General features: G+C 37.6%; 2 protein-coding genes across 2 annotated transcripts; one reads left to right on the top strand and one right to left on the bottom strand.

The window, feature by feature from the left end:
* The first annotated feature begins 54 nt into the window (after nt 1–54).
* LOC5508748 (bifunctional peptidase and arginyl-hydroxylase JMJD5) lies at nt 55–8,061 on the top strand. Its single transcript, XM_001629266.3, has 9 exons — nt 55–399; nt 1,779–1,930; nt 2,604–2,773; nt 3,265–3,419; nt 3,981–4,145; nt 6,322–6,388; nt 6,571–6,624; nt 6,900–7,127; nt 7,335–8,061. The coding sequence occupies exons 1-8, from the start codon at nt 149–151 to the stop codon at nt 7,095–7,097; spliced, it is 1,212 nt and encodes a 403-aa protein (XP_001629316.1). The 5' UTR covers nt 55–148; the 3' UTR covers nt 7,098–7,127; nt 7,335–8,061.
* Nucleotides 7,297–14,558, bottom strand: LOC5508747 (leucine-rich repeat-containing protein 28). The gene is made up of 10 exons (XM_048727645.1): nt 14,498–14,558; nt 11,467–11,542; nt 11,278–11,315; nt 11,056–11,093; nt 10,836–10,973; nt 9,983–10,189; nt 9,322–9,436; nt 9,215–9,246; nt 8,849–8,944; nt 7,297–8,590 (listed from the first exon to the last, which is right to left on the bottom strand). The coding sequence occupies exons 6-10, from the start codon at nt 10,149–10,151 to the stop codon at nt 8,334–8,336; spliced, it is 669 nt and encodes a 222-aa protein (XP_048583602.1). The 5' UTR covers nt 10,152–10,189; nt 10,836–10,973; nt 11,056–11,093; nt 11,278–11,315; nt 11,467–11,542; nt 14,498–14,558; the 3' UTR covers nt 7,297–8,333.
* Nucleotides 14,559–15,255: the final 697 nt, after the last annotated feature.

Raw genomic sequence — 15,255 nt, forward strand, 5'->3', positions numbered from 1 at the left:
TAATTGACCCCCTCTCCCCCCCTCACCAAAGTGCTCACGGTCAGATACCTGGGCCCTAATCACGATCACTTTTTCGTGCGAAGTTTTCAAGTTCCTGGTTCATTTCGAACACACAGCTTAAACAGAAGCTGCGGTCAAACTATTCCCAATGTATCGAGCAGTGTGTACGCTATTCCTAGCGTGTGTTGTACTCTCTAGTACCTTAGCGACAGACCCACCAGGACACCTTCAGCCTTTAGGCTCTCACCGGCCTGCCGAAGGTGAAGTTGACGCCGTATCTAAGCCACCCTCTCCACATGAGTTCTTCAACAACTATGTTATACCGGGAAAACCACTGTTATTCAAAGGCGCTGCTAAGGCTCTGCCTGCTTATAAGCTTTGGACGGATGAGTATTTAAGGTAAAAAAAATACCAAATGATGGCTTTGTAGCCTTTTGATGAATATAAGATAAGTTTGAATAACTTATACAACATCTAAACACCCCTTTTTAATTTATAAACTTACTAAAATCTTATATACAAGTTTTTACTGGTAAAATATTAAACTGGTCGAACAGATGTTTATTCTAAATACTTTGAATTATTGATTCAACGCATAGTTAGAGGAACGTACACCAATCGCTCATGTTTAATCGAGTGTAGCCGCTTCTTTAATTGCTAAGTTCCTTTAAAAAGTCTAATTCAATTAGCAAAACACCGCAAAAATTATTTAGTTCAAATGATTAAGCTTATATTAAAACCCGCTTTTATACATAGTAGAGGAATATTGGAATATCAGACGCTTGATGTAGAAGGATATTGGCAATTGATTCAAATCGAGGAAAGTCATAAGTGGTTATGCTTTTATCCTTCTTAAAGCTTTTTTTCCGCTTCCGAAGGATATGGAGACTATTAGACTTTTTAGCACTGGCTGTTTGCTAAACACTTAATGCTGGCCTCGTTCTTATGAAGTAATGTTATTTAGTTTACACCTGCAAAACATAAGGATTCACTTTAAATACCACACCCTTTATATTCTTATAAGCTTCCTTTAAATTTGGAAAAAAAAAATATTTTAATGGTGCTTAGTTTCAATATTATTGTCTTTGTCAACTCAGAATTCTAGATTGGCTGTAATTAGGAAGTGGAGACAGGAGTCTACAGGAGTGGGTGTGTCACCAACTTTGTACTAAATGTATACCTGTCAGTGAATTACACAGGGTGGTGGTTTATTTGGAAAGAAGGAGCATGTAACATCAACTATTAAAGGACAGACCCCTAAAATCCATATCTTCCCTCTTCCCATATCTTCCTTTTTTTAAATAAATCCTCTCCCCAGACGCTCTACTCTGCTTTGACTAGATGTACCCATTAGCACAGAAAATCAGGCAACATGCTATTATTTACTCTAACATAAATTTACTTTGTTTGGATGCTCAATGTTCAAAACTCAAAGTGCTTATCATTGTCAAATTTCTTAAAAAGCAAAATGCTTTTATGTGCTCATCACACAAGTACTCTCCAAGAACGTCTGGTGGCCTTCCCTATTCTAGTATTCTCTTTGTACATGGCCTTGCCATCAGGAAAACTCACTTGTCAAAACATGACACTTCTCTGTCATAACTACACTTCTTTGTCATAACATTGCGCTTCACTGTCATATCATGACACTTCTTTGTAATAACTACACTTCTCTATCATAACATGACACTTCTCTGTCATATCGTATGACACTTCTCTGTCATAACATGACACTTCTTTGTCATAACATGACACTTCTCTGTCTCTTATGGTTCTAGCTCTAAATTTGGAGATTTGAGGATGGAGGTTGAGGAGGGCAAGAAGGAGAATCGCTCATGGGGAACATTCAATTTTAAATTAAAGGAGTTTATTAACAAGTATAAAAAAGAAGACATCTACATGGTAGAAAGTTTGCAAAAGCCAATGCGAGGTAAGTGTGTAGGGTTGGTGGTAGGGCAAATGCATATATGAGTGGGGCACCTGTGATTGACATTTAGGTTGAGCAAAATATTTGCATTCACACCTACCTACTGGTAGCACTCCCAGGTTGTTCTACTAAAATTATAAGGAAATGACCAGAAGGGGTATGGTATCTCTGAGCCTCCCCCGACTGTGTGACAATTTACTTTTGCATAAAAAATCAATGCAAATAGGATGAACATAGCAAAATGAATTCCCTTGAATCACTATAGAAAGGGCTTTGATTAAAAATTAGTATTTTAATTATTATTATTAATATTAAAAATAAAATAAAACAATATTGTCATGTAAGTCAAATCCTGCTAATGGCAAAACCCATTTTTATGATATTCACCTTGTCCTAACATCTTCTCAGAACTCTTTGTGACGCTTGTGTGAAACTGAGGATAAAAACAAACTTTGCCATCTTGTTTACATTGTTTTAATACCTGACCTTGGTTTAACGTGGGTAAGGTGAATCACTAACTGTTGCTATGCCTACGCATTGGCAACACCTTTAGAAACAGTTGCAATAAGCATACTTTAAATCCTTACAAAATTATCAAAAAGAATCAAATTTTAGACTAATAAATTGCTCAAAGTTTATCTTGTATCTGCTTATAATTTTTAGTTATTTGTTTCAGAGGATTACATGTTGCTTCATAGTCTCGCTTGTGGCGGCTTCACAAATGTTCTTCAAGATGCAGTTATGTGGTTCAGTAGTGGCGGCACAAAGTCTGTTCTTCACTACGATAGCCTTGAGAACATCAACTGTCTGTTCAGTGGAAACAAGAATTTCGTCATGATAGACAAGGTGATGTAATCGTTATATTGACTCATTTAAGTGTCATGGGTGCATTTGGTTGATAGACAGGAAAGGGGTGGGGCACTAAACGGAAAGAGGGTGCTTACCAGGAAGTTTATTTTATTTCTACTAAAACAGTTGCACATTTGCTCAAATCGTAGTCGCATGGAGCTCAGAGCCTCTGCTACCCAGGGTAAGGATCACTAAGACAAACAAAATAAATATGCACTTGAAAATGGAAAATAAAGTACACAGTATCAGTTTGAGTTGATGAATAGGCACAGGAGGGATGCGTACGTGCGTGTGTTAAAGGGTGGTTTTGTTATCATTCAAAGTCAAGGAGTCAGATATGCTTATTCAAAGTAGGAAGTGGTTCTAAGTAACAGATGGTGTTTTGTTTAGTAAATAATTATTTATACTTTTATTTTGAATGCTATTATATGCAGATTTATTATCACAAGAGACTTCATCTTACAGTAAACTACTGAATCTCTATTTAGAAATACATGAATATGACCCACATTGACAGAAAGGATGGATCCTTCTCAAACGTAGATGTAGAGAGGGTAGATATGCAAAAGTACCCTGGGCTGGGTAAGGTGCCGTGGATGAATGCCTCAATGGAAGAGGGTGACTGTATGTATATACCATGGAGGTAAGAACATCTCAAAATGTTCCTGTTATTACAGCACAACCAGTGAAACAGTCAACAGCGGAAATATGTATGGAAAGTTTGTTTGGCCAATCACATGCAAAAAGATATTTAAACATTCAAATATAAACAAGTCTTAACAAGTTTTTGTTGTCTACAGTTCTATCATACAGTCTGATTCATCAGTACCTAATAAATGTTCTTTTCACACATATTTTTGGTACTCATGGTTTTAATAGGTTGTTAATAATTTAGTTTACAAAAGCTATTAAAACTGAATACAAATCCTTGCAATCTTAAATGAATAAAAGAAAGTCGACATACACCAGCAAAAGTGTAAAGGGTGATAGGAGTTGAACGATTCTTAGTTAATTAGGATTTTGAAAACTTTTAATAACTGTAGGGGGGAGGGGGGTGTCATGGTATCATAAAAAATAAAGCAAGGGTGGGGGGGTTGAGTGTGTACCCTGCACACCCCCCCCCCCCTAGTTACACGCCTGACTTACATGTTCTTATTAAGCCTGCAGTTATACATTTAATTTATATCTTGGTCTTGTATTGTAGGTGGGTACACCAGGTCCAGTCTTTCGGTCCACGTAACCTGGCTGTTAACATTTGGTGGGCAAGGTTCACACAGTTCAACCAGACCGACTGTGATACCAGTATATACAAAGACAAAGACCTTGTGCCTCTTAGTGCTTTTGAGCTCAAGCCAAATGAAGTTGTCAGGTAATGAAAATAATGAATGGGGAAGATGATGGTTATAATCAACATTGGTAATGATGATGATGATGGGGAAGATGATGGTGATAATCAACATTGGTAATGATAATGATTAATTGGGAAGATGATGGTGATATTTAACATTGGTAATGATGATGAATGGGGAAGATGATGGTAATAATTAACATTGGTAATGATGATGATGAATGGGGATAATGATGGTGATAATCAACATTGGTAATGATGATGATGAATGGGGATAATGATGGTGATAATCAACATTGGTAATGATAATGATTAATTGGGAAGATGATGGTGATAAGTAACATTGGTAATGATGATGATGAATGGGGAAGATGATGGTGATAATCAACATTGTTAATGATGATGATAATGGGGAAGGCCACATGGTGATAATCAACATTGGTAATGAAGATGATGAATGGGGAAGATAATGGTGATACTTAACATTGGTAATGATGATGATGAATGGGGAAGATGATGTTGATAATCAACATTGTTAATGATGATGATAACGGGGAAGATGATGGTGATAATCAACATTGGTAATGAAGATGATGAATGGGGAAGATAATGGTGATACTTAACATTGGTAATGATGATGATGAATGGGGAAGATGATGTTGATAATCAGCATTGTTAATGATGATGATAACGGGGAAGATGATGGTGATAATCAACATCGGTAATGATGATGATGAATGGGGAAGATGATGGTGATAATTAACATTGGTAATGATGATGATGAATGGGGAAGATGATGTTGATAATCAGCATTGTTAATGATGATGATAACGGGGAAGATGATGGTGATAATCAACATCGGTAATGATGATGATGAATGGGGAAGATGATGGTGATAATCAACATTGGTAATGATGATGATAATGGGGAAGGCCACATGGTGATAATCAACATTGGTAATAAAGATGATGAATGGGGAAGATAATGGTGATAATTAACATTTGTAATGATGATGATGAATGGGGAAGATGATGTTGATAATCAACATTTTGGTAATGATGATGAATGGGGAAGGCCGCATGGTGTAATTAACATTGGTAATGAAGAAAATGGATGGGGAAGATGATGGGTGATAATCAACATTGGTTATGATGATGAATGGGGAAGATGATTGTGATAAGTAACATTGGTAATGATGATGATAATGGGGAAGATGATGGTTATAATCAACATTGGTAATGATGATGATGAATGGGGAAGATGATGGTAATAATTAACATTGGTAATGATGATGATGAATGGGGATAATGATGGTGATAATCAACATTGGTAATGATAATGATTAATTGGGAAGATGATGGTGATATTTAACATTGGTAATGATGATGAATGGGGAAGATGATGGTGGTAATTAACATTTGTAATTATAATCTGATGTCAATAACAATAATGAAATTCTACTCTCAGCCTCCTACGCGCCGCTCTTAGGGACTGCAATTCCCAAGGCCCCACAAGCGCGTGCTCCACAGAGCGGCATAACAAATTAGACCAATCACAATCGAGCAATTGTTTGCAATCAACCAATCAAAACCCATGTTAGAATTCTGCACCCTGTGTTCCTGCCAAAACAAAACCTTCGAAAGTGTTTCATTTTTTCCTTTGCAAATGTTGCAATAAAATGTCCCAGAAATAAATATAAATGGCAGAAATTCCAAAGAAAATTGTTAAGGCAGACTATAAATAAATGCTTTATTTGTAGCAGTTTAACGACAGTGTCTGCTGGTAAATGTTTTGGGAATAGCTCACTAGATCTAGTCAACTGATAAAAATGTTCGACGGAAGAGGATCCCAGTGTTTACGGAAAGGAAAATTCCAGTCTCATTATTTGTACAAAGTGCTACAAGAGACTTGCAAAAGAGCATTGAAACATGTTGAGAGTGTAAAACACGAGATAAATGAACTGTTCATGGCAACAAATTTGATGAGTGAAGTGCTGTTGTTGAACCAAAGCCTGCAAACAGCCAAGGTAAACTTTCCAGAATTTGGAAAGTGAAGACTGATTGGCTAATTTGTTTTGCCGCTCTGTGGAGCAGACGCTCGTGGGGCCTAAGGGCCGCACGTAGGAGGCTACTATACTCTTTTCTTTTGATACACTATTATAATACATACCAATCAATGTTCAATGTTTTCATTTTAGACAAGAATTTCTTGAGAAGACTGGTAGAAAACCGCTCACCAAAGAGATATGGTTGAAAGCCCTACGAGTAAGTACTAATACTACAAAATATTCTGCTGAAAAGATCAATGCATTAGTCTCCTCAGCAGCAGACTCTTGAGGCTAGCCCATACAGTACTTGGCCCAAGCAATGTAGTGATTCCAGAATGGCTGAGAAGATTAAAAAAAAATTTGTGTGAGACTCAGATCTGACACCATTCTATTTTCCAGGAGCAAGCAGAAGAGGTCTATGCCACACTTGCAGACACAGAAATTCTTTTGCAGGTAAAAATGGGAGTCAAGTTGGGCACATGGTCACTTTCTGAGACATAAGGGTTTTGAAATCATATACAGGATGATTCTATTCTTGACATTTGAGAGGGAGGAATACTATAGCTTAGGCTAACTTACAGAATAAAGGTTAGTCTAGTATATCTTTTTCTGTTTTTCAAAAGCTTCCTTGTAGCTTTTCCAGTTATACTATACTAGCTTTGTAATTTGAAATATGGCTTCAGTGAAATAAATGCCTAATACAAAACTCATTTTTTGCACTTGTTAAGAACTTTGCAGAGGTTGACGCTGACAAGGATGGTCTTGTTACCCCTGAGGAGATGATGAGCCTTCACAGTAGGGATTTAGAGAGGCTATTAGGAGGAACAGTCCAAGAGGGGAGGGACGCAGAGGATGGTGGGGGTGATGATGAAGAAGAAGCTACTGATAAGAAAGTTGACCCAGATGCATTCAAAGACGAATTGTAGAGGATGGGCTTAAAAATTGTGATAAATAATGTGAGTATGTATCTGTCATCCCTGTATTAAACTGTGTAATGCCTAAATTTTAATATGTTTGATTGATGACTGTCATCTCTGACATGGTTCAACATTAAATAATGTAGCATTCAAAAGCTATTTCCGGATAGCTGTACTTTTTGGCCTGCATAAAAACAGCATCCAAATCTAAGGTATTTACTTTTCGTTTTTATTCTTTCTTCACAGAATTAGATCAACACACACAAGCTTGGCACATGGTGAGGAAAATTTCATTCATGCTCTTTGCTTAGTGCCTCTTCGAGGCCAGAAAGACACAGTTCAAGGGAAATTTTTTTGCCTCAGTTGCTTGCAAGATTTAATTTTGTTTGATCATCATCTGTATACTGTGAGTTTTTGGCATCTGGATGCAGTGAACAAAGTACTTGCATGAAATTTCTCTCACTGTGTGTGCCAGACATAAACAAGCACTTGTGAGCAGGCTAGATCCTAAGTACCCTGGTTCTATTTAGTGGCCAGCAGAGCTCAGTGCCAATGAGGCTCTGGAACCGCACTAGATCCTGCTCAGCAAGTTAATTTGAAGCTTGTATGGTAGCTACATATAATATTTTATCCATAGAATATATTTTTATCGGCTTAGTTGTCTTCTTACCAAGATTGTCTTGATGGGCTAGTGAAAGTATAAAATGTTTTATGATAATCAATTCAACTTGGAAATTCAACATGGACATTGGAAAATGCATAGAATTTGTGTAAAACAATAGCTAAATAGTATCACACAGTACGTATACTTCTCATCCAAACAATACATAATGTAAATCTATTAATTTAGTGCTACATATTTAAACACAGTCATAAGATGATCTTCAGTATTTATTTTTGTAAAGTAAAGGAATGTTAGTATAAAAATGTAATACCCAATGCAATATGCAAAATAAAACATAAGTAGACCATGTTTTGGTTTGAAGGTTAAAATCCGAGATGGGAAAATAAACCATTAACAGAATCACCTTCACAATTTGTCCAAATTGTTACCCTGGTACCAGTGGCTTTGCACATTCCCTTAGTTATTGGCATGCCAGTTTTTCCTTGTATAACAAGGAAATGGTAGTCTACTGCACAGCTGTCCTAAGTGGCTGTGGGGAAAGCCAGGTAAATGAAAGCTACTGGTAAGAAAGCTTGTGCTGATATAGATTTGAAGCACTGTGACCTGGAATACTGTATACATCAAAGATTCTGTTTCACTGTCCTTGAACACTTCAAAGAACATGTTAAAAAGACAAATTCCATTGAGACTTTGCTACAAACCCTGACGGGCTCCCAAGAGTCTGTGCATCTTACAATGGCGGCAGCAGACTCGGCATGTGCCGAGAGTAGGAAGGCACAAGTAAATAATGCCTCACCACACCAGTAGCAATGGGCTGTTGGGTACTTGACCAGGTCAGAGAGACTGCTGGGAAGGCTGTAGGCAGGGAGAGTCTGGTCTGTAAAGAGATGTGATATTTTATGGAAACGTGAATTGTTAGGGGCAGAATCAGGTCTGAGGAACTGCTGGCAACAATTTCAGACATTTCATAATTTATAAATCTTCAATTTATAAATAAAAAGAAAACTTTTGAGAGACTTACTGGACAATGTGTTGATTATAATTTATAAAAAAAAAACTTTGAGAGACATTTACTGGACAATGCGTTCTATTAATTCGCCAGCCAGCAAAATAAATTCATTCAACAATGACATACCAGTGTGAACGACTCTTGCTGACAACTCCAGTAGAGGAAGAACACAATGTTCTTCACTGCCAACAAAACGAATCCCTCTAGAAGGGTAAGGATTTCCTATAAATACATATACACACTGCATTAGCTGGCCTGATGGAAAGGCAACTTCCACGACATGCAGCAAAGACAAGGAGTCCTGAGGCTTTTCCCCAGACAAACTTTTCAAACTATGCGGTTGGCACCCCCCAAAAAAACTGGGGGGGGGGGGGCATCTCATTTTTATAAAAATCTTATGGCTATCAAAATTAATGAAGGATGAAGGGAGGGGGGGTTAAAGGCCTCCAATTGCTTATGATGACGTATAACTAGTGGTGGTTAAAGTATTACCTCCATCTTCATAGCTAGGCCTCTGGTTACACCTAAGAGAAAAAAAAATATCACAGGTGACCAATTCACCAATGAGGTTGATTTAGAGGCACTGTTGTAAGACTCACCCATTTAAACCAACAGTATGCAGGTGTTTAAGGCGTAACAGATTTCCAGGAAGGAAGAAAAGACCAGGATTTGAGTCCAGTAAGAGGCTCTCCAAAGAAACAAGCTTATCGATATCTGAAAAAAGATACACACTTGGCTTTCTCTACATGATGTGGTTCATAGAGAATTACACTGTGTTACATAATAGGAGGCCTGGCTCCTCAGGACCACACTATGTTCGCTTGTCATTCGGAGATGATCCCTGAGTTCAATGATTAGATTTACGATTCAAGATGTCCGAAATGGATTCATTCCCATCTATAGTTCATCTTGCTTGGAGATGTATTATACTTTCTGTTTGCACTGATCTCTGGCTCCCTTTAGTCTCCTGCAATGCCAGCATTACCTGTGAAAAGCTGCGCAAGTAATGCTGTCACTATTAGGAGGTGTTGGAGTATGTTTGATTGAGACTAAGCTTTTGGCAAACAATTAGCTAGCGTTTCTTTGATAAACCTAGCATTATATGTCAATTCTCAGAGGTGCAAAATCCTTGCTTTATACATTTGGACATTGAATTTATTAAATCAGCTTTTAGAATATGAATGTGTAGCATTCAATTACTGTTCTGTATGCTTTGAAGATATACTGTGTATGGCCTTTTATTTTGTTTACATACAGTACCTTGTGGCAATGACAATAATCTGTTCCGGCTTCCAGAAAGTTCTTTTAAACCTTTAAGGTCAGTCAGTTGCTGTGGCAACCACTCAACTAAATTCCCATCAAACAGCAGTGTCTCCAGTCTGACACAGTCACTGAGTTGCCATGGTAACTGGTGAAGATTGTTATTCATGATGTCTAGAACTTGCAGCTGCTTAAGGTGTCCGACTTCTGTAATTGGATGTAAATATTACAATTGCATATAGTTTCCTTTCTAAATAAAACATGTTTTCTTATTAATAAAATTGCCAATTAGGCCAGATATATTGATTATTAATTGCTATTGAGAGATTACATAAAAAAAACAATTATTCAGATATGATTTTCAAGAAATTATATCAAGCAAGTTTTTCAGGAACATACTATAAGCTCAGGCTTTGTTGTCTGTCAGGCACAATTACTGCAAACCAGGATCAGTAAACAGTTACAGTCGAATCAGTTGTATCTTGACCCGCATTTTCAAAACATGATTTGTTTTGGTTTTCTGTTCCATTAGTAAAACCATTCTGAGCCAATCAGAGTCTTGCTTTGTGCACTTTCCTGGCTATCCTCTCTGGATGAAAACCAGACAGTGAGGCGACAGAAAGCCAGGCAACGGCACTAGGCAAGAGATGGCAAGAATCTGATTGGCTTAGAGTAATTTGACTGGCAGAACAGAAAATATCAAAAAGAAAAAAAAACAAATCGATGTTTTGAAAGTGCAGCGTCGCGATACAACGGATTCAACAGTAAGTGGTCAGAATCCAATCGCAAGAGGTGGCCATTTAACAAAAGGTACTACTACTGTATTTTAACATATATTGCATATTGCATCTACCTCTTGGGAGTGAATGCAGTTGATTGTTTGCGATGTGCAGGTACTGTAAGTGTTGGAGCTGTCCAATTGTAGGGGGTAGGTTTTGGAGGAAGTTGTGTGACACATTTAATGATTCTAGGCATTTGATATGACCAATCTCTGAAGACAACAAGAAGGAAAGTTACAGGATAAAGTATACAGCTTCGAAAGAAATGGCATCTTTTATATCAGTCACTTGTACCTTGTGGAAGATGTGTTAGATTGTTTGAATGGAGGTATCTGTTGAAAGAGAGGGAGAAAACATATACTAAAAGGGACAGAATATTGTCAGACAGTTGAATGAACAGATGGCATGACAGACTAGAAGCTTGGCGGAGAAACAAATAGACAGGCGAAACAGACAGGTACCAACAACAATAACAAACAATCACTTTTGATTATCACAGTTTTAGAGCAAACTTACAATTCCTTCAAACTAGAGAGTCTTGAGATTTCTTGAGGCTGAACAGAAAAATTGGTATAAATTTGAAGGTGTGGAGAAGATGGTCCGCTAAATGGGTAAACGAACCCCCCTGCTCAAAATCCTTGAGAAAGTATTTAAAAGGTATCTACAAATGCATCCTGTTTACTCCACCTACAACTCCGTACTTACCAACGAAGTTAGCAGGTTGTACTTGAGGTAAACTCGTTGTACTTTCTTCAAGTGCAGGAACAGGGTTCCCACTAATCTGAAAAAGTAAAATTCCCTGACTTTTCCCTGACTTTTCCCTGACCATAACCCATTTTTCAATGACCATGCAGCATGTCTTATGAATACTTTTAATGAATAATCTATAATTTCAATAACAGCAACAAAGCAATAGTGTCTCAAGATTGTGAGATTTTGACTTAACGTCTTTTCAAAAGGATTTCAGCTTCTTCTGTAGAAGATCAATATTTTGTTCTTCCTTCTCTATTTCCTTCCTCTTTTCTTTTGATTTTACCCGCAAGGCGTTCGACTTTGCAAGAATGCTAAAGTCTCCCTTCATTTCTGCATTAGTAGCAAGGTCATCGGCTTCTTTCAGAAGAGCAGTAGCTGTAGTTTCAAGCTTTTGTTTTTTCTTTTTTGCTTGCTTGATGTCTTCTTCGACTTTTCTTTTCAAGCTTTCTTTATGGGTTTTTGCCTCAATTGATTTCTTCTCTGCTAAAGATTGTCTGTATCTGTTACTAGCATATTTACAAGATGTAAGCAGCTCAGTTGTGATAGAATCTTCAATTGGACATTCCAGACTTTTGACACCACTGTGAGCTCTGCGAAATCCAACAAGCGTGTCTTGGTGCATATTGTTGCTCACGATATCCTTGTTATCAGAGAATCCTCTTTCAACACAGGATTGACCATGGGACAAGATAAGCAGCATCTTTACTGTTTGCCAAAGGTCTGCATACTGTGGTTTCTGGTGAAAGTACTCTGCTAGGAAGACATCAAGTGCTTTGTCTGATGACTGGTAGGACTTGAAGTCCTCCTTACTGTATCTCTCCACATCAGCAAGGAATGCCTTGTACTGCTGTAGAGCAATATCACAACAATGGGTAGATTTCATTTTATGCGATATCAGTTGCTGAAGGACATTGGAGAATCTGGTTGTTGCTGCTTCAGGGTTTGATGCCATGTAAATAGGATTTAAAGACACCAGATTCCTAGCCATCTTGTACTTTAGAGGAGATCTGTCCATTACCTTGCTAGATAATTGTTTCAGAAATTCAAGGCAATTATTCTGGAATTCCAGGATTTGTAGAGGTGTGGCTTGCTTAGTACTTTCCATCTTATGCACTGACATCTTCGCAGCAAAACCTACATCTACCTTCCTTGGTGGTAGAAGATTGTCAGACTTGCTAACATCAATGTTAGCAAGCTTAGCACATGTTGTTGCCTCTTGAAGCACAGACTTCTTAACAAACTTGGAAAGGATTGCTTCAAGTATGGTTTGTACATCTTGTGTAAGAAAGGGGACCATGGGCTGATCGGTTTGGAATTTCTTCAAAAAAGGCCCAAGAATGCGTGCGATACTAATAAAGAACTCAAGTTTGGCAACAATGAGTGGATCTTGTACAAATGCCTGTAGATTTTTGAAAGATTGGCTTGTAGGAATTTTGCTCTTTGGTAGCTTTGACACCTCGTCAACATATTTCTTGATATTTGGCCAGATAGCCACTGCTCGTTCTGCCACTGGCAAATCTTCCAGCCACCTTGTTCCACAAAATCGTAGTGGCCACATGGAACTTCCAGAAATGGCTTCATAATCTTCTCTTTTTGCTGGTGAGTCTGAAAAAGTGTACCAGAGAGACCTCAGAAGTTTATCAAGACGCCAGCCTGTGGCTGTAGCTCCATATTTAAAAGCCCCATGTACCACATGTAACCCACAGGCACCAATATTAATGAGCTTTGGAAGATCTGGATCAGTTTGTTCTCTATCTTCTAATAGGTCTTCAAGAAATTTCCAGTTAACATTAGGACCATCCATCGATACCTGCACAAGGTTTGCAGGATTCAGCTTTTGTAGACCTAGCTTGAAACTTTGAAGTAAATCTGCAGCTCTTGTGTGACCAAGAAACTGGGAATCAATGTATCTTGATACAACTTTATTCTTCTGAACATCCCAAAAGCGCACAATCAAATCCATCTGTTCTTTCTGGATCACTTTATTCAGCGATTCATCAAATGAGATAACATACATTGTTCCTTGCTCTTGAAGTCTTTTCATTAATTCATCATGAAAAAATGGGGCAATGCCAAAACAAATCAAGTATGAACACTTTGTTGCTCCACATTGGAACTGTTTGGCAATTACACTGTCTGGAAACATATTGGAAAATAGCTTGTCAGTGCCTGCACTACTATTACAGGAATAGTGAGACATGAGGACTTTTATAGCCCACAGCACCTCTGCTTTTAGAGTTCCATCTTTGGTAACATACTTTTTAATTGTGCCTTTAGATGAATCAGATGAACTGGCAACTTGAGAAAGATCGACGGGAGGAGGTGGTACAGTCATTGTCCTTTCTGCTGCTGAAGAATTTTGTTCGGATTCTTGCTTTTGCACAGTGACAAAAGAGTTCAAAGAAACTTGTTGTGTCGATGGAGCAACTCTCCCAAGATGTTTTTTGCCTTTAGCATGACTTATCAGTGCTTGTTTTCCCATATTTCCAAGCTCAAATGTAACAGAGCACATTTTACACCTTGCTTTAGTTGATTCCTGAGCTTGTGCAACCCAAGGAAATAGTGGGTCTTGAAGCCATAGATTATTAAATACAGTTCGCTTACTCATCTACAAACCAATACAAAAGTTATAAAAAATAAGTGTTACGACTGTAAATAATTTTGTATAAAGTCATGCTGCAATTAAATGCAATGAGAATGGACAAAAAAAATGTATATCTAACTAAGTTCAGGCGTGGTTTCCTCTTTTTCAAAATGCAAATCAGGATAAACAAAAATAATTTTTAAAGCTTAAGACTAAGACTGAACAGTTACGAAAAAATTCGCTGCATACAAAAATATCTTGAATTAAATGTCGTTAGTTTACCGATTTTGTCATTAAATGATCAATAAATTGTTACATTATGCATCCCCCCACTCTATCACTGCTAAGGTTATGAAATAATGCCCTTAAAATAGCTAAAATACTTAATTCCAGCCCTACCTCCACGTGCTTTCCAATACTGCAACAAGATGGCCGACATAATTCAGACCCAGTCCTCCACTTCATTTTCCTCCACAGGAAAACCACATAGGATAATTCGTTTATACTGATGTATTGCGATTTTTGAAACTTTTAATTAACAGTGAGGTTGCTTGATTATCGCCAACACAATTCATAATAATGATTTTTGAAAAATAAGAATTATTCCCTGACTTTTCCCTGACTTTTTGAGAATTATCAAATTTCCCTGACTTAAATCATAATTCCCTGACAATTCCCTGACCTTGAAAACAAATCGAATTTCACTGACTTTTCCCTGACTGTGGGAACCCTGAGGAAGGAGACGTGGAGAACATTTAAGTGTTGGTAGTTGAGGTACAAGTTGACATGATTTCCACTCTTAGCTTCCTCGATCAAGTCATCTATATGTGAACTCATGGGAGCAGGATGAGAGTCGGTGACTCAGGGGACATCGTTATTCAATTTTTTGGGAAGTCCAGCAAACCAAAACATAATCTGATTTGTTTACCCGCCATTTTGATTTAAATGCTCGCGGGCTCGTAAAGCACAGGAAACCCAAAATTTGAAATCTAATTCTTTTATTTTTACGATAAAAATGTTAGCATTTAATAATAATATAGCGTTTATCAAAGGAATCTTATTAAAAAATCAGGACATCTCAAATGGTTTTGCTCTCATTTCACCTGTCTAACGAAAGTCAGAGTGTTGTAGCACACTCGCCTCATTCTTCCACGGTA

The sequence above is a fragment of the Nematostella vectensis genome, chromosome 5 (genome assembly GCF_932526225.1).
Source record: "Nematostella vectensis chromosome 5, jaNemVect1.1, whole genome shotgun sequence".
Taxonomy (NCBI): Eukaryota; Metazoa; Cnidaria; class Anthozoa; order Actiniaria; family Edwardsiidae; genus Nematostella; species Nematostella vectensis.